The 20843-nt window shown below is 36.3% G+C and overlaps 2 protein-coding genes and 1 pseudogene across 2 annotated transcripts in view; all 3 read left to right on the top strand.

The window, feature by feature from the left end:
* Positions 1–1680, top strand: part of LOC106327886 (potassium transporter 6-like) — a 6204-nt gene extending 4524 nt beyond the window's left edge. Inside the window, exon 6 of the mRNA XM_013766188.1 lies at positions 519–1680. Within this exon, the coding sequence (XP_013621642.1) occupies positions 519–1576 (1058 nt within the window). The 3' untranslated portion in view covers positions 1577–1680. The remainder of the gene's footprint in view (positions 1–518) is intronic.
* Positions 1681–2627: 947 nt separating this feature from the next.
* LOC106327321 (probable LRR receptor-like serine/threonine-protein kinase At1g56140) lies at positions 2628–8596 on the top strand. Its single transcript, XM_013765448.1, has 24 exons — positions 2628–2798; positions 3224–3407; positions 3497–3568; positions 3674–3745; positions 3824–3895; positions 3977–4048; positions 4116–4187; positions 4333–4404; positions 4494–4565; positions 4652–4723; positions 4795–4866; positions 4939–5010; positions 5096–5161; positions 5292–5357; positions 5480–5524; positions 5613–5674; positions 5750–6126; positions 6206–6404; positions 6478–6636; positions 6731–6849; positions 6925–7135; positions 7213–7444; positions 7743–7893; positions 7971–8596. The coding sequence occupies exons 1-24, from the start codon at positions 2678–2680 to the stop codon at positions 8316–8318; spliced, it is 3060 nt and encodes a 1019-aa protein (XP_013620902.1). The 5' UTR covers positions 2628–2677; the 3' UTR covers positions 8319–8596.
* A 2548-nt stretch (positions 8597–11144) lies between these two features.
* LOC106323649 lies at positions 11145–18170 on the top strand (annotated as a pseudogene).
* Positions 18171–20843: the final 2673 nt, after the last annotated feature.

Below are 20843 nucleotides of genomic sequence, written 5' to 3'. Positions count from 1 at the left end.
CCAAAATAGCATTTTATCTTTTGAAAATTTTAATTTTTTTATTTTTCAAAATTTGAAATCTTATCCCCAAAACCTCATTTCTCAACTCTAAACCCTAAACCCTAAACTCTAAACCCTAAACCCTAAACTCTAAACCTTAAACCCTAGACCCTAAACTCTAAACCTTAAACTCTAAACCCTAAACTCTAAACCCTAAACCCTAAACCCTAAATCCTAAACCCCACCCTTTAACTCTAAGCGTTAAGTTTGTGACTTTTGATAAAACATTAAGTGCTATTTTTGTGACTTTTGACCTTGAGTGCTAGTTTGAGAACAAAAACTTGATTTAGTGTTATTTTTGTCTTTTTCTCTATTTCAAAATTAAATATAAGTAGTATTTTTAATTATATAAACTGGATTTTGTATATCTAGGTATCCTTGGTTCGGGTGCAGTTTAGGTATTGGTGAACACCGGTTTGGTTTTTTGGATAAAAATCTCAGGCAGTTGCTAAGTAACCGTTTATAATGTTTCATTATAGGTTTGGCGGTAATAACCGTTATGCTAGTGACAACTTGTCTGATGTCACTAGTGATCGTACTCTGCTGGCACAAGAACATCTTCTTCGCGATCGCTTTCGTTGTCTTTTTCGGCACGATCGAGTCTCTCTACTTCTCAGCTTCCCTCATCAAATTCCTCGAAGGCGCGTGGGTCCCAATCGCCCTCTCCTTATGCTTCCTCGCCGCGATGTGCACGTGGCACTACGGGACGCTCAAACGGTACGAGTTCGACGTACAAAACAAAGTCTCCGTCAACTGGCTCCTCAGCCTCGGTCAAACCCTCGGGATCAAACGTGTCCGCGGCATCGGACTCATACACACCGAGCTCGTCTCCGGCGTGCCGGCGATCTTCTCTCATTTCGTGACCAACCTCCCTGCTTTCCACCAGGTTCTCGTCTTCCTCTGCGTCAAATCCGTCCCCGTGCCGCACGTGCGGCCCGAGGAACGGTTTCTTGTGGGCCGCGTGGGGCCGAAACAGTTTAGAATGTACCGTTGCATCGTGCGGTATGGGTACCGCGATGTTCACAAAGACGACATCGAGTTTGAAGGCGATCTTGTGTGTAGCATCGCTGAGTTTGTACGTTCAGAAGCTGAAACCGCTGTCGTGGAGACCAATGGAGAGGGTGAAAGAATGTCGGTGGTCGGCACTTGTTCAACGTACATGCAAGGAATCGAGGATCTTGACGGAAGCGATGTTGATGAGATGGATAAGCCGGGGCCATCAGAGATCCTATCACCGAAGCTGAAGAAGAAGAAGAGTAAGGTCAAGAAGAAAGTGAGGTTTGTGGTGCCGGAGACACCGAAGATAGAGAAGGAGACGAGAGAGGAGTTGATGGAGCTAACGGAGGCGCGTGAGGGAGGTGTGGCTTATATAATGGGGAACGCGTATATGAGAGCGAAGCATGGATCAGGGTTGGTGAAGAGACTCGCTATTAACGTTGGGTACGAGTTTCTTAGGAGGAACACTAGAGGTCCAAGAACCGCATTGACCTCGCCTTACGCGTCGACGTTAGAAGTTGGTATGATCTACCATGTCTAAAGAGGGTATTTTCGTATTTTGCTTTGTACATGATTAATGATTTTGTTGTATGGTAATTTGCCTGAATGTGAATTAGATTATATTACAGATCGAGAAGTTTTGTTCTTTGTATGTGTGGAGGTATTGCGAAAGGTTAATCCTCTCTCTTAGAGCCGGATAGAGAGTTTTTTTTAATATATATATATATATAACAAACTCTGTACAAATGATGTGTGTATTTATATTTATTGTTGAAATGATGTTTTCAACTTGATATTATTTAATAGCAACAGTTAGACAAGGGTTTTGCTTTGAGTTCGTCAAAACTAATGCTTTCAAACCATGTTTTTAATTGATAATCTGTAAAAGTATTCAGGTTTCAATTAATAAAAACCTTCTTTTATTTTGATCATTTATTTTTTGTTTATTATCTGTTTTTAACTATTTTCTTGCATCCGTTATAATATACTATTAGATTATAGTGCCTTGGTGTTAAGAATCATTTTTTTTTCAAGAGAATACTGTAAAGAGTAACATTCATCCTGTTATCTATTCAATCAATAGTAGATTTATATGAAGAGTGATTCTTTATGTATATATAGTGTCTTTATGTGTTTCTTATGTATTACAGAAATTAATAGGCTAATGACGGAAGGAAGTTATGACAACAATGGCGATGACCGGTTGCACTTGAAAATGTCGACATCCTTGAGAGATAAACTACCAGTCAATGCTTTATTTTAATTAGGTGGCGGGTTTGACGGCTGCCCCCACCTTCGACCTAGCACAAAAAATGGTAAACAAAACATACTCTCATTATATAAATGTTTATATTCGTTAGTTGAAAATAATTAAATAATACCACTGTTCGTGTTTGTTATTGTCACCAAGGTCCACGGTAGTGCAGAGGCAGCCGCTAAGTCTTTGTTCCACGCATGTGAGCTACACACACGCCCACGCGCTTGACGAATGAGGAGGGATTAGTGTGTATCTTTAGATTATTAATCATATTAAATTAGCAAATTGATATTTTCAAAGTCTACATAAACACCATAGTCATTGTTTTCGAGCGATAAGTAATAAATACCTCAAGCTCTTTAGCATCTTCTTCTCCGGTCGACCATGCCTAGATTACGACGGTCTCCGTGTCTACTACTTGCTGCCTTGTTCTTGTGTATTCACGGTTTGGTTCACATGGTTCGAGCTCAGAACCGAACCCGAGCCACTACTCATCCGGACGAAGGTCTGTCTTTTTGACTCGATTGGATTATATAGGCTGCACCTAAGTCTTTGGATCCTCATTGATAATATCATACGTGCTTCTTTACCGATTAGTTTCAACTAGTATCTGGCTTTAATGCAATCATGAGCTTATTTAGCATAATTATATAATACATTTATGAACTTAAAATCACTCAATATGTTTTTTTTTTTTTTGTTAAAAATCATTCTGTATGTTTTTTTATTGGTTATTATATGGTTTGGAACGCACCGAAAAAAAAAACTCGCGAAATAAATAAAAAAGTGGAAAATATCAATGGAACTATATTTTAGTTATTTTTTTTTGTTAACAGTATTATAAATTGATTTATGTATATAAAAGAGTAAAAATGTTCATTAAAAAGACAGATTTAATGAACATTAAGTTAAGTAAATATAAATTGACAGCGCGTGCGTTGAACTCCATTTTCGCTACTTGGAAGATCCGAGCGTCGAATGAATGGAACATCAGCGGCGAGCTTTGCTCCGGCGCCGCCATAGACGGCGGTGTCTCCATCGACGATGGTGCTTACAACCCAATGATCAAATGCACGTGTACTTTCGCCAACTCCACCTGCCGCATCACCGCAGTGTAGAGCCTCTTTCCCCTCTTCGTGCACACCATCTGTTCGATGAATTCTCCCAGAGTGAATCACTAATTATGATTTTTTCTTTCCACAGGAAGGTTTATGCGATAGATGTTGTAGGAACTCTACCTGATGAGCTCTGGACTCTTGAATACCTCACGAATCTGTATGGTTTTAAGCACATGCATTTACAAGTTTTATATCATACACATCTTGAGACTCTGTGAAGCATCCAAAAGACCTAAAGATCACATCTTTACTCTTCTTACAGGAACTTGGGTCAAAACTTTCTGACGGGACCCTTGTCTCCTGCAATTGGGAATCTGACTCGAATGGAATGGATGTAAGGCTGTGAAACCCTGCGTCCTGTTGAATTTCTTTCACGTTCAATTAACAATGCTCAACTTTTTTTATCACGTAGGACATTTGGGATCAATGCGTTGTCTGGCCCTGTTCCCAAGGAGATTGGTTTGCTTACAAATCTAAAACTGCTGTAAGCTTTTGCGTGCTTCTTGTTTGCTTAAATATGGTGATGTTCTTTTCTTGATGGTTCCTTATACCTATATATGTGCAGTAGCATTGGTTCAAATAACTTTTCTGGTTCTATGCCAGCTGAAATTGGGAGTTGTACAAAGCTACATGAAATGTGAGTGCATCTGTCCAATGTTTTGTGTATTTACTTCTTGGTTATAATATAAAGTCATCTATTGCAGCTACATAGATAGTTCTGGGCTTAGCGGGACAATACCTTTATCATTTGCTAACCTTGTGGAGATGCAACAAGCGTAAGCTAATATTAAATTCAAATATAAGCTTTATTGTTAGACTTTGACGGTTTTTTTTTTGGTTATCTATTTATTACTACTTTACAATATTTTTTTTGTTTCTTTGGGTCTTGAGGTGATTTTTTCCCCCAATATGTTGTATCAGTTGGATGATGGATCTGGAATTTACAGGTCGGATACCAGACTTTATAGGAAACTGGACCAAACTTACTACCTTGTAAGAAGATTTCTTGTTTACTGGAATGTTATAATGGACGTGTTTTTATAGTTTCTATATTGGTTTCGTTGGTACTTGTTTTATTGCAGGAGAATTGTCGGAACTGGTTTGAGTGGTCCAATACCGTCGTCATTTTCCAACTTAACTTCTTTGACAGAATTGTATGTGTTGCATTGTTGTCATAGTTCATTATTGTTGCCCTTTCTCTTTCTTTTGCTTTCTTCACGTATTCATATTCTCAATGTAGGAGGCTAGGAGATATATCCAATGGAAGCTCTACTCTTGAGTTCATCAAAGACATGAAATCTCTGAGTACATTGTAAGGCGGCCTTGATTAACGTTCCGTTTCTCTCCCCTCCGTGATTTTAACATTGATGATCTATGTCGCAGAGTATTGAGGAACAATAATCTCACGGGGGTAATACCATCTGATATTGGAGAGTACTCAAGCCTGCAACAAGTGTAAGTACATATGTTCGATGGACCTGTCTTTGCTGTTGAACAGGAATGGTTTAATTCATGTCTGTTTTTCAGTGATTTAAGCTTCAACAAACTACATGGACCAATACCGTCTTCACTTTTCAACTTAACTCGACTTACTCACTTGTAAGATGATATATTTTTTGTGTCTTTTGGGTCTTCTTTTGGTCCATTCAAATAATTGTGGGGAAATTTGTTGTCTATATATCAGGTTTTTAGGAAACAACACGTTGAATGGTTCCTTGCCCACTCAAAAGAGTCAGTCGTTAAGCAATATGTGAGTAACCAAAACCAAATTGTTTCATCTTATTCCTTAATATTTTAGAGGGTTTAACAGATCCTCCTGATACCGGCTTAAGTTTCATACTGGTTCTATAGACACTAATTATTGTTCTTTGTACTTATAGTGATGTGTCGTACAATAATTTGTCTGGAATTCTTCCTTCGTGGGTCAGCTTACCAAACTCGAAATTGTAAGTGAAAAGACTATCTATCAACTTATAGTCACTATATTTTTCAATTCTCAGAAAATTCCTTATTTATATTCATATTTCAAGGGAATATATTAAAACAAAACTGTATATTATTTGTGCAGTAACCTAGTTGCTAACAACTTCACACTGGAAGGTCTTGACAACAGGTGATTTGATATGTTTCTCTTTTTTTATTTGCAATAGGATAAAAGACTTGCCATTTCTTTCTCAAGTCGTTTTTCTATTTGTTAAAAGGGTTTTATCAGGACTGAATTGTCTGCAAAAGAACTTCCCTTGCAATCGAGGCAAAGGAATCTGTAAGTGTAACAAAAACACATGAGCATTGATTGCAAATAAAAACACTCATATAAGATTGCTCTTTGGTGTCTTAGATTACAACTTTTCAATCAACTGCGGAGGACCGGATAAAAGGTCTGTTAGCAGGGCACTATTTGAGAAAGACGACGCGGATCTTGGACCATCTTCGTTTTTTGTGAATGCTGCTAGGAGATGGGCAGCTAGTAGCATTGGTCTTTTTGCCGGAAGTAGCAGTAATGCATATATAGCTTCTTCACTATCACAATTTACCAACACTTCAGACTCAGAGCTTTTTCAGACAGCAAGACTTTCTGCATCTTCCCTAAGGTATTATGGCCTGGGGCTCGAGAATGGAGGCTATACCGTAACACTTCAGTTTGCTGAAATACAAATGGAAGGTTCTAACTCTTGGAAAGGGGTTGGAAGACGACGGTTTGACATTTATGTCCAGGTCTGCACCACTTTATCAAGCTGTAGATAATCTTCCTCCGACACTGGTTCTTATGAACTGTAAAATGTATCTTTTTCAGGGAACACTTGTGGAAAAGGATTTTGATGTACGCAGAACAGCTGGTGGCTCTACTAATAGGGCAGTTCATAGAGAATATAAAGCAAATGTGACAGAAAATTACCTCGAAGTTCATCTTTTCTGGGCTGGAAAAGGAACATGTTGTATTCCTATTCAGGGGGCTTATGGGCCTATAATATCGGCAGTCAGTGCAACGCCAGGTAACACACAATAGTGATTTTCACTCTCTAATGTGAGTAAATACCTAACAAGGGGTTACATATTGCTGCTCAGATTTTAGACCAACTGTGGATAATAAGCCACCATCAAAGGGAAAGAACAAGACTGGTATTATTGTCGGTGTTATTGTTGGCTTAGGACTTTTGAGCATCCTTGTGGGTGTTGTTGTCTTCATCATACGAAAAAGAAGAAAGCCTTACACTGATGATGAAGGTATAGATGTTTTGGCTCTCTGTCACCATCAAACTTGAATATTCATCTTTCAGATTGCTTCATTTTGAGAACTGTTCTTTTTTTGTTCTTGCAGAGCTACTTAGTATGGAAATAAAGCCTTACACATTTACTTATTCGGAACTTAAAAGTGCAACTCAAGATTTCAATCTCTCGAACAAGCTTGGAGAGGGTGGATTTGGACCTGTTTATAAGGTAAGTCCCATACCAAAGTATCTGCATATACGTTGAAAGAAGAGTTTGTGTAATACCTTTTTATACATTCAACAGGGAAACCTCAAAGATGGAAGAGAGGTAGCTGTGAAGCTGTTGTCGGTTGGATCCAGGCAAGGGAAAGGACAATTTGTTGCAGAAATTGTAACAATTTCTACAGTTCTACATCGCAACTTAGTAACACTTTACGGGTGCTGCTTTGAAGGAGATCATCGTTTGCTCGTATATGAGTATCTCCCTAATGGAAGTCTCGATCAAGCACTATTTGGTAATGAACAGAGAGATGACATACGGATTCATGATTCTTTGCCAAGCTAAAATCACTCATTGATTTAATTGTTGTAGGGGAAAAGAGTTTGCTTCTTGATTGGTCAACACGTTTCGAGATATGCTTAGGAGTAGCCAGAGGACTAGTCTATCTCCACGAGGAGGCGAGGGTTCGCATTGTACACAGGGATGTGAAGGCCAGCAACATTTTGCTAGACTCCGAACTGGTTCCAAAAGTTTCTGATTTTGGGCTGGCGAAACTATACCATGACAAGAAAACTCACATAAGTACCGGAGTTGCAGGGACCATGTAAGTCTCCCCATAACTCCCATTATTTTGGATGTTTTAACACATTTGAGTGTTGTTGTGATAGAGGCAGAAGGTTCAAATGGTAAAAGGTTATGGGCTCTTTACTAGATAAGTGCAAGTAACCATAGCTCATAATAAAAGTAACTATGGTTTAGTTATCTTTTATGCTTATCTTTATATATGAACTGGGGTTGGAGAGAGAGGGGCATCGAGAGTTTGAGTAAGCAAGTTGAGTATAGGTGATAGAACAGAGGAAGAGAGGTTGTAAACGTAGTGAGCTTTTGCTATGTCAATGCAGTGGATATCTTGCGCCAGAGTATGCAATGCGTGGACATTTAACGGAGAAAACAGATGTGTATGCATTTGGTGTTGTGGCTCTTGAGCTAGTTAGTGGAAGGCCAAACTCTGATGAGGTCTTAGATGACGATAAAAAGTATCTTCTTGAATGGGTACGTCCTCATTTTTGCTATAGTCATGAATGGTTTAACAAAGTCCAATGATCTTATGTGTATCTCTGGTGACACAGACATGGAATCTACACGAGAAAGGCCGTGAAGTTGAACTAATAGATGATAGGCTAAGTGAATTCAATGTTGAAGAAGTGAAACGAGTGATTGGCGTTGCTCTGTTATGCACACAAGCATCTCATTCCTTGAGACCACCAATGTCACGAGTGGTGGCTATGTTGTCGGGGGATGTTGAGGTCAGTCATGTCACTTCCAAGCCAGGCTACCTAACTGACTGGAGATATGATGATATCACCACTTCCTCTGGCTTTCAAACCAAAGAGACAGACACTTCTAGCTCCAAGATATCACCCGGAAACACTGACTCTCTTCCAATGCTTGGAGCCAAGATCAATGTTGGAAGATGACAATATCTCTTCTCTGTTGGCCATGGTGATGCTTCTATACGGGTTCAATATCTTCTTCCTTGATTGGAGAAACATATTTCATTTTTTTATTGGATAAATATTTTAGCTCTACTTTTTTTTCTCTAATGTGATATTTGTGTTGTGGTGAAGTTAAGATATATTTTGTTCTATGGGCCATTGAAAGAAAGAATGTATATTTGAGGTCCACTGTAAGTGAGAACTGTATACTTTATAGCTTACAAATCGTTGTCCATATGGATAAAGAACTTAAAATTAACTCAATGCAAGAATTCAGTGTCTATGAACTGTGCTCTGATTTTACCTTCTTAACTTTTAGAAACTCTAGAAACAAAACAGAAATGGATCTAGTTGATCAGTTTATCTAGGCAGACAATCTGGTGTCCTGTCATGTTTGGTTCGAGTTTTTGAAGGCATGATTTTTAATCCCATTCGGATACTTTAAAAGTTTGATTCGGTTTTATTTCGAATTTACTTGGATTCGGTTTGAGGTTAGTAAATTATATGAAAACTGGTTGCACCTCAAAAACCTTTGAGTTTGGTCCTAAACCAGATTTAAGTAACCCAAAAAAACTTGTTTCTTTTCTAAATATATCCACTTAACTTGAATGAATACTTTTATGACTTCGCTAATGACTGAAATCATTAAGTTAAAATATGAACTTGGTCGTATAAGAACTCTTGCAAACTAGTCATAACTATTAACGATAATTCATATACAAAACACTATGCTAACAATAAAGAAGTACAAAACTCAACTTAACAATAACAAACATAATTCTTAACGATAACTTATGTACAAAACATTATGCTAACAATAAAGACTAACAAATTTGGGTATAAAAAATAACCAACTAACAACAAACCACATATTAACACGAACACGAACCCAAGTAATGAGAATGTTGAGCTAAAACAGATCATACACAAGTTTCAAAATAAACTCCCAAACCTTGTAAACTACAAAGAAAGGAACACAGAACAAAGTGTATTGGTTCGAACAAAATTCAAAATGATTGTTTAACAAATCGAACTCGATAAACCCGAACTAAAAAATGCTCGACTAATTCATGATATTATATACATATCAAGTACAAAGAAGAATTATGAGTACATGTAAATGATTCCTTGAAGTCTCAGAAGGAGGAGATAGTTGGAATCCATAATTTTGTGTTTTCATTTTGAAGAATCGGAAAAACTATATAAGATCCTAAATTTAGGGTTTCAGATTTCTAAATCACCGAATGAATAGAAGAAATTAGTGTGAATATATGAGAATAACATTACAAAATGATATGTAGAAAGAATATCATGATTTATGGGACTGCTTTAATTGAGTTATGAGATGAAAAAAGTAATTTGAGTACAATATGAACTCGAATCATAAATATACTCGATCAGATTTCAAATATATACCGTACTGACCCGAACACCCATAATACCAATTCTAAAGATCTAATCGGTTTCTTAGCAAGATCCAAATCCGGCTCGTACCATTTTTATCGGATCAGGTTCGGATTATCGAGTTCGGTGTATTTGCTCATGACTAAATTAATATAATTTCATTAAAATTGTCTTTGCTAAAAACATGTTAGCATAAAGAAAATTCTCCATTTGCATGAACAAAAGCAAAAAACATACAACTTACATATATGCAAAAAGGAACAAACAATAGCACAGATAAAAAAACTAATACTAAAGAATTGTATATACCAATCCCCCCCCTCCCCTCCAAAAAAAAGTAATCAGAGCTTCAAACGTTTTTGTGGAAGCCCCCTTGGTCAAATGGTTTAACCAAAGTTTCATTAATGCTTCTGCACCAGGAGGTCTGAGTTTCAATTTCCGGAAAAGGCGGAATTATGTGAACTAAAGAAGAAAAGACTTACAAGATATCTGTAGCATGGCGCAAGGAGTACCGTCAAGCATGGATCCCATATGGCGACTCAGGTGATGTAGTTAGGCGTGAATCCTCGTACGATAGGTAGAATTGTCGGCTGTAAAATCATCTGTAATATTTTTCATAGTTGTGATAACATAATTATCCAGCGTTAAAAAAAAACTTTTTTGTGACATTTCAAATAAAAGCTAAAGACAATTTTAAGTCTGAAAGAGCAAAGCAAATCGTTTCATCTCATATTGCTTCCGTCATCCTGGTATCAGCCGTTCGTTGACTTGCACCACCGTCGGTGAAGAAAAGGAAGAAATATATTATAGGATTTGAATGGGTAAGAATGATCAAAGTGTGATTAAAGTTGTTTTAATTGAATAAATGAATGAAGCAAAATTGAAGTTTTTGGGTCTGACTTTTCTCTATCGTTTATAGTTTGACAAAAGCATCGTAAGTAAGATGGTGAGATGAGAAGGAGAAAAGATGATCCAAAAAGAAAAATGAGAGATTGAAACGAAAGAGACAAAAATGAGATAAGAGGCTTTTTCATCTTTTTAAATGTCTAGATAGTTTGAAGTGTCTAATATTGAAAAGTAAAATTAGAAAATGTCTTAATGTATAATTTCTGTGTAATTACTCTTAATTGTGTATTATCGAAATTAAAAGGCCAATGGTGGAAGTTGTAATAACTATGGCGGTGACTGATTGCACATTTTTGAAATGTCTACAGCTTTAAGAGTCAACATCAATCATGTTTTAAGATTCAACGAACGAGGCATTAATGTGTTTGCTTATGTTATAAATCAGATCAAATTAGCAAATTAATCTCTTCAAAAAATCTACATAGACACCATAGCCGTTGTGTTTTTGAACCAAAGTAAAACATCCAGCTCTTTAAGATCTTATTTCTCCTGTCGACGATGCCTAGATTACGACGGTCTTCGTGTCTACTACTCACTGTCTGGTTCTTGTGTATTCACGGTTCGGTTCACGTGGTTCGAGCTCAAAACCGAACCGGAGCTACTACTCATCCGGACGAAGGTCTGTCTTTGATTTTATGTTTTAATTTTGCGTTGGATTTTATATAGTTGGCTAACTTAATTGTGCTAGCATAATGGGATACTAAACAATCAGTCTTTCGTGTTTTGTTTGAATCTGCATATTTTAAATCATTACTCTTCCTTAAATAGAAAACACGTACATATATCAGATATAGAGTCGTGCGTTGTATGAATTTTCTGAGGTTTTAATTTGAAATTATTCATTGAAGTGGACTAAACAGAAACCAAAATTTTAAATATTAAGTTACACAATATAAGAGATCTATCAAACATAATATGTAGTATATTATTTTTTTGTAATTCTCAATCTTTGAAGCTGCAAAATTTTGATAAGAAGATTCGAATAAATCTCGAATAAATAAGTTTTGTTCAAAACCAAACGTACACTTTTGCAAATATTTTTAAATCTTTATTCAAGTTAGTTTTTTATGTGTCAGCTCAGCATTGATATGTTGATAAAATTTTTGATAATACAATTAATATGTACATATTTTTATAATATGAAGCTTATTTTCAGAAATTGATCTAGCTGTTCTGAATTATCTTCATCAAGTATGACAAAAGTTACATAATCACTTCCATCATCTGCTACAAGTTTAATTCTGAATCTCAAAAAAGTTTATTTAAATTTTAAACTTTAATAAAGATGAATATTTATTTTTAATAACTATAAAAATTGTGAATATTATAAAGAAACTCCAACGGATTGTGATTTAAGACATTTTTGGCAATAAAGTGATAATTTTGATTTATCAATTTTGTTGAACAAATTGAACATGATATGTAATTCCTACCACTATATTAGTGATAGTTGCCGTACAAATAAATGTCTTATTCTGGAATTTATAAGTTTATAAAATGCTAGAAATAATTGTATGTCATAAGAACTTAATTTAGTATTTGATATGATAAAAATTGTTCATTAGATACAGTTATATTAAATGAGATGAAATCTCAAATACTATTAGTACAATGTCATGCTTTTGAAGTTTCATTATACTTTTTGAAGGATTTTCAATCATATCGTCAAAATTAATCCAACAGAAAAACATTATAGCTAAAATTAATAGAAACAAATTAAAAAAGAAAAGAAATTATTTTAACTAGTTAAGTTTAAATATTTGATAAACATCCAAACAATTAAAATAGTACATTTTCGAAGTTAGTAACAAAATCAAAATATAATTTAGTCTAAGAAGATGATGATAAATAAATTGCACTTTGATATGTCTTTATCAAAACATTTGTCATAATAAGAAAAATGTTATTAGTTTTCACAGCAAGATGTTTATACTTGTTCATTCCATATTGTTTAATTTCCACTCTGTAAGAAAAATGTTATTAGTTTTCACAGCAAGAAAAATGATATTTCATTTCCACTCTGTAACTGTATAAAACCAATTTTTTAAAAGAAAAAAAGTTTTGACCAAAAAAAAAAAAAAGTAAAATAAAAACCGAAAGTGCATCAATTAAACATAGAGATATATGTGATAAATATAAAAGATGCAAAAAAAAATTAGTAAAATATAAAAATTTATGTTTTAATATTAAACGTTGTTAATTAACAAATGAATTAGTATATGATTTAACAGCGCGTGCGTTGAACTCAATTTTCGCGACTTGGAAGATCAATGCGTCGAATGATTGGAACATCAGCGGCGAGCTTTGCTCCGGCGCCGCCGGAGACGGCGGTGTCTCCGTCGATGATCCTGCCCACAACCCTATAATCAAATGCACGTGTACTTTCGCCAACTCCACCTGCCGCATCACCGCACTGTAGAGCCTCTTTCGCCTCTTCGTGCACACCATCTGTTCGATGCATTCTTCCTCAGGGAATCAGCAGATATGATTTAATGACTCTCAAACTTTGTTTTTTTTTTGTTCTTCACAGGAAGGTTTATTCAAAAGATATTGTAGGAACTATACCTGATGAGCTATGGACTTTGAAACGCCTCACAAATCTGTATGGTTTATCAGAAACCTCACAAGTTCATATAATCAATTCTTGAGACTGTGTGATGCATACAAAAGACATCAAGATCACATCTTTACTCTTTTTTTACAGGAACTTGGGTCAAAACTTGCTGACAGGACCCTTGTCTCCTGCAATTGGGAACCTGACTCGAATGGAATGGATGTAAAGGCTGTGAAACCTTTCAACATTTTTCTTTCTTGCTCGTTCAGTTAACAGAGTTCAACTGTTTTATCACGTAGGACATTTGGGATCAATGCGTTGTCTGGCCCTGTTCCCAAGGAGATTGGTTTGCTTACAAATCTAAAAATGCTGTAAACTTTGGTGCTTCTTGTTTGCTTAAATATGGTGATCTTCTCTTCTTGGGGGTTTTGATGGTTCCTTATACCTATATGTGCAGTAGCATTGGTTCAAATAACTTTTCTGGTTCTATGCCAGCTGAAATTGGGAGTTGTACAAAGCTACATGAAATGTGAGTGCATCTGTCCAATGTTTTGTGTATTTACTTCTTGGTTATAATATAAAGTCATCTATTGCAGCTACATAGATAGTTCTGGGCTTAGCGGGGAAATACCTTTATCATTTGCTAATCTTGTGGAGCTGCAACGAGTGTAAGCTATAGTAAATTCACATATTTACAAAAAAGATTAATTTTGTTTGTGGGTCTTGGGGTGATTTTTTTACCCCCAAAAATGTTGTATCAGCTGGATGATGGATCTGGAAGTTACAGGTCGGATACCAGACTTTATTGGAAACTGGACCAAACTTACTGTCTTGTAAGAAGAAATCTAATTTACTGGAATGTTATATAAATGCTCGTGTTTTTATACTTTCTATATTAGTTTGAGTGGTCCGTATTTTATTGCAGGAGAATTGTCGGAACTGGTTTCGTCATTTTCCAACTTAACTTCTTTAACAGAACTGTATGTGTTGCATTGTTGTCATAGCTCATTATTTGTCGCCCTTTCTCTTTCTCCACATATTCATATTCCCAATGTAGGAGGCTAGGAGATATATCCAATGGAAGCTCTTCTCTTGAATTCATCAAAGACATGAAAAATCTAAGTAGATTGTAAGGCAGCATTGATTCGAGATATACTCCTCCAATTCATGATCAGATAAACATACTGTTGATCTGTTTCTCTCCCTTCTGTGTATTTAACATTGATGATCTATGTGGCAGAGTATTGAGGAACAGCAATCTCACGGGGGAAATACCATCTGATATTGGAGAATACTCAAGCTTGCGCGAAGTGTAAGTACATATGTCGATGGAATTGCATTTTCTGTGAAAAAAATCGAGATGACATATTTAATTCGTTGCTAAGGAATGATTTAATTTGTGTCTGTTTTCCAGTGATTTAAGCTTCAACAAATTACATGGACCAATACCGTCTTCACTTTTCAATTTAACTTCACTTACTCACTTGTACGATGATATATTTTCTGCTTCTTTTTAGGTCTTTGTGCGTAGCCGTTCAAATAATTGTGGGGAAATTTGTTGTCTATATATCAGGTTTCTAGGAAACAACACGTTGAATGGTTCCTTACCCACTCAAAAGAGCCAGTCTTTGAGCAATATGTGAATAACCAAATCCTAATTGTTTCATCTTATCCCTTTATTTTTAGAGGTTTAACAGATCCTCCTGATATCCTCTTTGTACTTACAGAGATGTGTCGTACAATAATTTGTCTGGAAGTCTTCCTTCGTGGGTCAGCTTACCAAACTCGAATTTGTAAGTGAAAAGGCTATATCTCAACTTATAGGCACAATATTTTTCAATCTCAGAAATTTCCCTTATTTTTATTAACTAGGCTTATTTAGATAATCATATTCAGTCTTCTTTTGTGAAGGAAATATGTTTTATAATCATATATTAAGTGAATAGTAAACAAAACTGTATATTATTTGTGCAGCAACCTAGTTGCTAACAGCTTTACACTGGAAGGTCTTGACAACAGGTGATTTTCTTACAAGTGTCTCTTTTTTATTTTGCAAAATCACAAATGACTTATAATTTATTTCTTAAATTATTTCTCTGTTCGTTAAAAGGGTTTTATCAGGACTGGACTGTCTGCAGAAGAACTTCCCTTGCAATGGAGGCAAAGGAATCTGTAAGTGTAACAAAAGCACATGAATATACCCTCATAACAGCTTTATACGTGAACATTGATTGCAAGTAAACGCACATGAATATCATAACCTTTGTGCAGTGAGCATTGATTTACACCATAACAGCTTTACGCATGAACATTGATTGCAAGTAAAAGCACACACATATAAGATTTCTCTAATGAGATTGGTGTCTTAGATTACAACTTTTCAATCAACTGCGGAGGCCCGGATATAACGTCTGTTAGTGGGGCACTATATGAGAAAGATGACGCGGATCTTGGACCATCTTCGTTTTTCGTGAATGCTCCTAGGAGATGGGCATTTAGTAGCATTGGTCTTTTTGCCGGAAGTAGCAATAATAGATATATAGAAACTTTACTATCACAATTTACCAACACTTCGGACTCAGAGCTTTTTCAGACAGCAAGACTTTCTGCATCTTCCCTAAGATATTATGGCCTGGGGCTCGAGAACGGAGGCTGTAACGTAACACTTCAGTTTGCTGAAATACAGATGACAAGTTCTAACTCTTGGACAGGGCTTGGAAGACGAAGATTTGATATTTATGTCCAGGTCTCCACCACTTTATCAAGCTGTAGATAATCTTCCTGCGACATTGGTTCTAATGAAAATTCTTTTACAGGGAAGACTTGTGGAAAAGGATTTTGATGTACGCAGAACAGCTGGTGGCTTCACTGATAGGGCAGTTCGTAGAGAATATAAAGCAAATGTGACAGAAAATTACATCGAAGTTCATCTTTTCTGGGCTGGAAAAGGAACATGTTGTATTCCTGATCAGGGGACTTATGGGCCAATAATATCGGCAGTCAGTGCAGCGGCAGGTAACACACAATAGTGATTTTCACTGTCTCTGATGCGAGTAAATACCTAAGTAATTGTTACATATTGCTGCTCAGATTTTACACCAACTGTGGGTAATAAGCCACCATCAAAGAGAAATAATAGGACTGGTGTCATTGTCGGTGTCATTGTCGGTGTCATTGTTGGCGTAGGAATTTTTAGCTTCCTTGCGGGCGTTGTTATCTTCATCATACGAAAAAGAAGAAAGCCATACACTGATGATGAAGGTAATAAGAACTGTTTTTTTTTTCTTCTTCTTGCAGAGCTACTTAGTATGGCCCTTTGTCAAAATCAAACTTGGATATCATCTTTCAGATTGCTTCGTTTTAGAACTTTTTTTTCTTCTTGCAGAACTGCTTAGTATGGAAATAAAGCCTTACACATTTACTTACTCAGAACTTAAAAGTGCAACTCAAGACTTCAATCTCTCAAACAAGCTCGGAGAGGGTGGATTTGGGCCTGTTTATAAGGCAAGACCCGTACCAAAGTATCTGGATATACGTTGAAGAACAGTATGTGTAATACCTTTTGTATAACACATTCAACAGGGAAACCTCAAAGATGGAAGAGAGGTAGCTGTGAAGTTGTTGTCTGTTGGATCTCGGCAAGGGAAAGGACAATTTGTTGCAGAAATTGTAACAATTTCTACAGTTCTACATCGCAACCTTGTGACACTTTACGGCTGCTGCTTTGAAGGAGATCATCGTTTGCTCGTGTATGAGTATCTCCCTAATGGAAGTCTCGACCAGGAACTATTTGGTAATGAACAGACATAACATACATGCTTCTGCCAAGCTAAAATCACTCATAGTTTACTTGTGATTGATGCAGGGGAAAGGAGTTTACATCTGGATTGGTCAACACGTTTCGAGATATGCTTAGGAGTAGCCAGAGGACTAGTCTATCTCCACGAGGAGGCTAGGGTTCGCATTGTACACAGGGATGTGAAGGCCAGCAACATTTTGCTAGACTCCGAACTGGTCCCAAAAGTTTCTGATTTTGGGCTGGCGAAACTGTACCATGGCAAGAAAACTCACATAAGTACCGGAGTTGCAGGGACCATGTAAGTTTCCCCAAAAACCTGACAACCTTAGCTCTGCGTTTGGTTTCAACATTATTTTGGATTTATAACACTTTTAAGTGGTGTTGCTATATCAATGCAGTGGATATCTTGCGCCAGAGTATGCAATGCGTGGTCATCTGACAGAGAAAACAGATGTGTATGCCTTTGGTGTTGTGGCTCTTGAGTTAGTTAGTGGAAGGCCAAACTCTGATGAGATCTTAGATGATGAGAAAAAATATCTTCTTGAATGGGTACGTCCTCACTCACTTGTTATAACTGAGTGTAACGAAATCTAAGGATCCTTCTTGTATCTCTGCTGAAACAGGCATGGAATCTACACGAGAAAGGTCGTGAAGTCGAACTAATAGATGATAGGCTCAGTGAATTCAATGTGGAAGAAGTGAAACGAGTGATTGGCGTTGCTCTGCTATGCACACAAGCATCTCATTCCTTGAGACCACCAATGTCACGAGTGGTAGCCATGTTGTCAGGAGATGTTGAGGTCAGTGATGTCACTTCTAAGCCAGGCTACCTAACCGATTGGAGATTTGATGACATCACCAGAGATGTTGAGGTCAGTCATGTCACTTTCGAGCCAGGCTACCTAACCGACTGGAGGTTTGATGACATCACCACTTCTTCTCTCAGTAGTTTTCAAACCACAGAGACAAACACTTCTGGCTCCAAGATTTCACCCCGTAAAGCCGACTCTGAGCCGATGCTTGGAGCCCAAGATCAGTTTTGGAAGAGAACAGTATCTCTTCTCTGATAGCCATAGTGATGTTTGTATATACTAAGGATCAATATATGTCTTCTTCTTTGATTGTAGAATACATGTTTCATTATTTGATTGAATAAACATTTTAGCTCTTAGTTTTGTGTAATGAGACATTTGTGGGTGGTGAGGTTTTAGACATATGTAGTTGAACCCTCACCGGTTTAATTTTACTGGTAAGAATTAGTTGGACCGAACCGAATCCGAAGATGAGGATCCTGCCGTCGAGTTGTCAGTGTCGTCCGAGTTGTATTTGTCTGAAAGCAGTCTGACTTTGGATAAATATACTCAAAGAGCCAGCTCAACTGTTTATGATTAAAAAGCACGTGCATTTAATTTTTTTGTTATCCTTTCTTTTTCGTTTTTGTTATGTTTTGTAGGATTCAAACCTGCTTTTTTAATTGGAAATATCTACGTAATCTCATTGGATGACTTTTTATATGTGAATTTCAGTTACTGTATATTCTTGACTTTTATGTGTGTTCCTAGTTAATTATTTACTTTGTAAATTTTCTAGTTGCTTTAAAATATTCGAAATTTCAGGCATTGTGTTAGTAATATTGATAAATTATATATTACTAGGTATGGACCCGTGCGTTGCACGGGTTTTGTTTGATTTTTAATTTTATGAAAACATATAAAGAATGACAATTTTTTTACATCAATTTTAGAATATATGTATATGTTATGGACACATTTTTGAATATAAATTTGTTTTCTACATAATTTTTGATGTTTGTCTTTCGTGTTTTACAATAGTTAATTATTTTTTTTTGTTTTTTATAAATAGTTCACCTTTTAATGATGAGACTATGTCGTCTGTTTTGAAATAATCATGTTCAAGTTCAACTCAGATCGTATTTTGGAATGATGCAAGGCTATATTAATTGTAATTTGGAATGATTTTAAAAGAATTTTTATAACTTATTTTTATTATATTAATTTAAAGTAAACGTCTTCGTATGTTGCTATGAAACAGAGATTAAAATAGGGTTAGGCAAAAAAGCCGAATCCGAAAAACTGAACCATACCCGTTCCAAAAAAGTAGTACCGAACCGGAACCAAAATTGAATAAATATCCGAACGGGTTCAAAATTTTGGTATCTAGAGAACCGAAACCGAACCCGACTCGAACCAAAGTATTTTGGGTATCCGAATATATCGAAAATAGATTTATATACCTAAATATATTAATTATTTTTAGATTTAATGTATATTAAAAACATCCAAAATATATAAGATACTTTTAAGGCGTGTAAAATACTTGAAAATATAAACAAATAGTCAAAACTAAATGTCTAAGATAACTAAAATATACTGAAAACACCAAAAAATACTTAAAAATTCTATTGATTCTCTATCAAAATATTCAAACCAAACCAATTTATATGTTAATTTTAGGTGTTTTGACATATGTTATTCAAATTTATATGTAATATATTATTTTATTTATAGATTTTGAGAAATTTAAAGTATATAATGAATTTTAAAATTTTATAAATTATTTAAATGGATTATCCGAATCCGAACTGAACCTACTTAGATCCAAATCGAACCCGAATGGGTATCCGAACGCCCGCCCCTAGATTAAAACAACACATTTTTGTTACTACAACACTCCATTACCGTTAATTAATGAAGATGAGTTACGTAGTTTTTCACCATATTTTAATAGGTCATGTAGTGCTTTCAAAATTTAATATAGTTCACGAAGGTTTTAACATAGCTTTAAAGTTCATGTATATATACACAAAGACAATTTTTTTTTCAAAAAAAAAGAAGTTCATGTATATAAAATCATGATGGTGATAGTTGGTGCTGGAATCGGCCAACTTTTCTTAGACCAAAGGCTTTCTATTTAAATGCAGGAAAGGAAAAAATACAGGCTTTTGGGTCTTAGTAATGTTTTCGGCCTTAGTTACTTAGTTAACTTGATAACCAGAGAATAAGTTTAGATAAGAGCCCAGTCCAATTTTTCTCCAACAGAGACAACCAATTACAGAGCATGCAGTGAAGGGAGGAGAAAGTCGCAGGCGATGAAGAGAAAGGATCCGATCGGTGCAAGATAACTAAAGAGATCATCGGAGCCACATCTGGATCATAGCTGAAACCGAGACTGTGTTCTGTGATCGAAGACTTGACCATCTATTTCGGAAAGTGAGGTTGAGAGTTGATAGTAGAGAGGTGGGCGATCTGAAGCATCTCCTGTGGAGCCTTGAGTTTCGTTCGGTCCAGAGTAGGTATATTGCGCATTTCCAAGCGATTAGGAGGAGTTTTTTTTTTGTGAGGCTTTGGGAGTCGTAGACTGTTGAATGGAGTGCTAACCTGATTAGCAAAGCTACGTTGAGGACCAGACTTCTCAGCTGTAATAGCAGTCAAAAAGAAGGTGATCTCGAGTTTCTGGAGCCGCATTGCATAGAAGGCAGAATGGATCAACATTGAGGCCCCAGTTGCTTTATCGATCTCTTGTAGGGCTGCGGTATAGTTCAAAAAGCCAAGCCATGAAGTTGTGTTTAGGTATGCCTCCTTCACACCAAGTTGTGTTGTACCACTGAACTAAGGGTGCATGATTCTTGAGTTCCTTGTAGATTGATCCTGTGTTGTACTTGTTCCAGTTTGATCCGTTGACAGTCTAGACGTAGGTGTCTTCTTCATCCGTCAGCTGCAAGTTTGTGATTCCAGCAATGACAGTGTTCACCAATAGCAACCTTCCAGCAAAAGAAAGCGATTCACTCCAGGTATTAACCTTGCTCTTGACTTGATTTAGAAGA

Source organism: Brassica oleracea, chromosome C2 (assembly GCF_000695525.1).
Source record: "Brassica oleracea var. oleracea cultivar TO1000 chromosome C2, BOL, whole genome shotgun sequence".
Taxonomy (NCBI): domain Eukaryota; kingdom Viridiplantae; phylum Streptophyta; class Magnoliopsida; order Brassicales; family Brassicaceae; genus Brassica; species Brassica oleracea.
This window is presented reverse-complemented; position numbering and strand designations above follow the sequence as displayed.

Coding starts and splice junctions, on each gene's coding strand:
- LOC106327321 (XM_013765448.1), top strand. CDS start 2,678: ATGCCTAGATTACGACGGTCTCCGTGTCTACTACTTGCTGCCTTGTTC. Junction 3,896..3,976: donor CTTACAAATCTAAAACTGCT/GTAAGCTTTTGC, acceptor ATATATGTGCAG/TAGCATTGGTTCAAATAACT. Junction 7,445..7,742: donor ACCGGAGTTGCAGGGACCAT/GTAAGTCTCCCC, acceptor ATGTCAATGCAG/TGGATATCTTGCGCCAGAGT.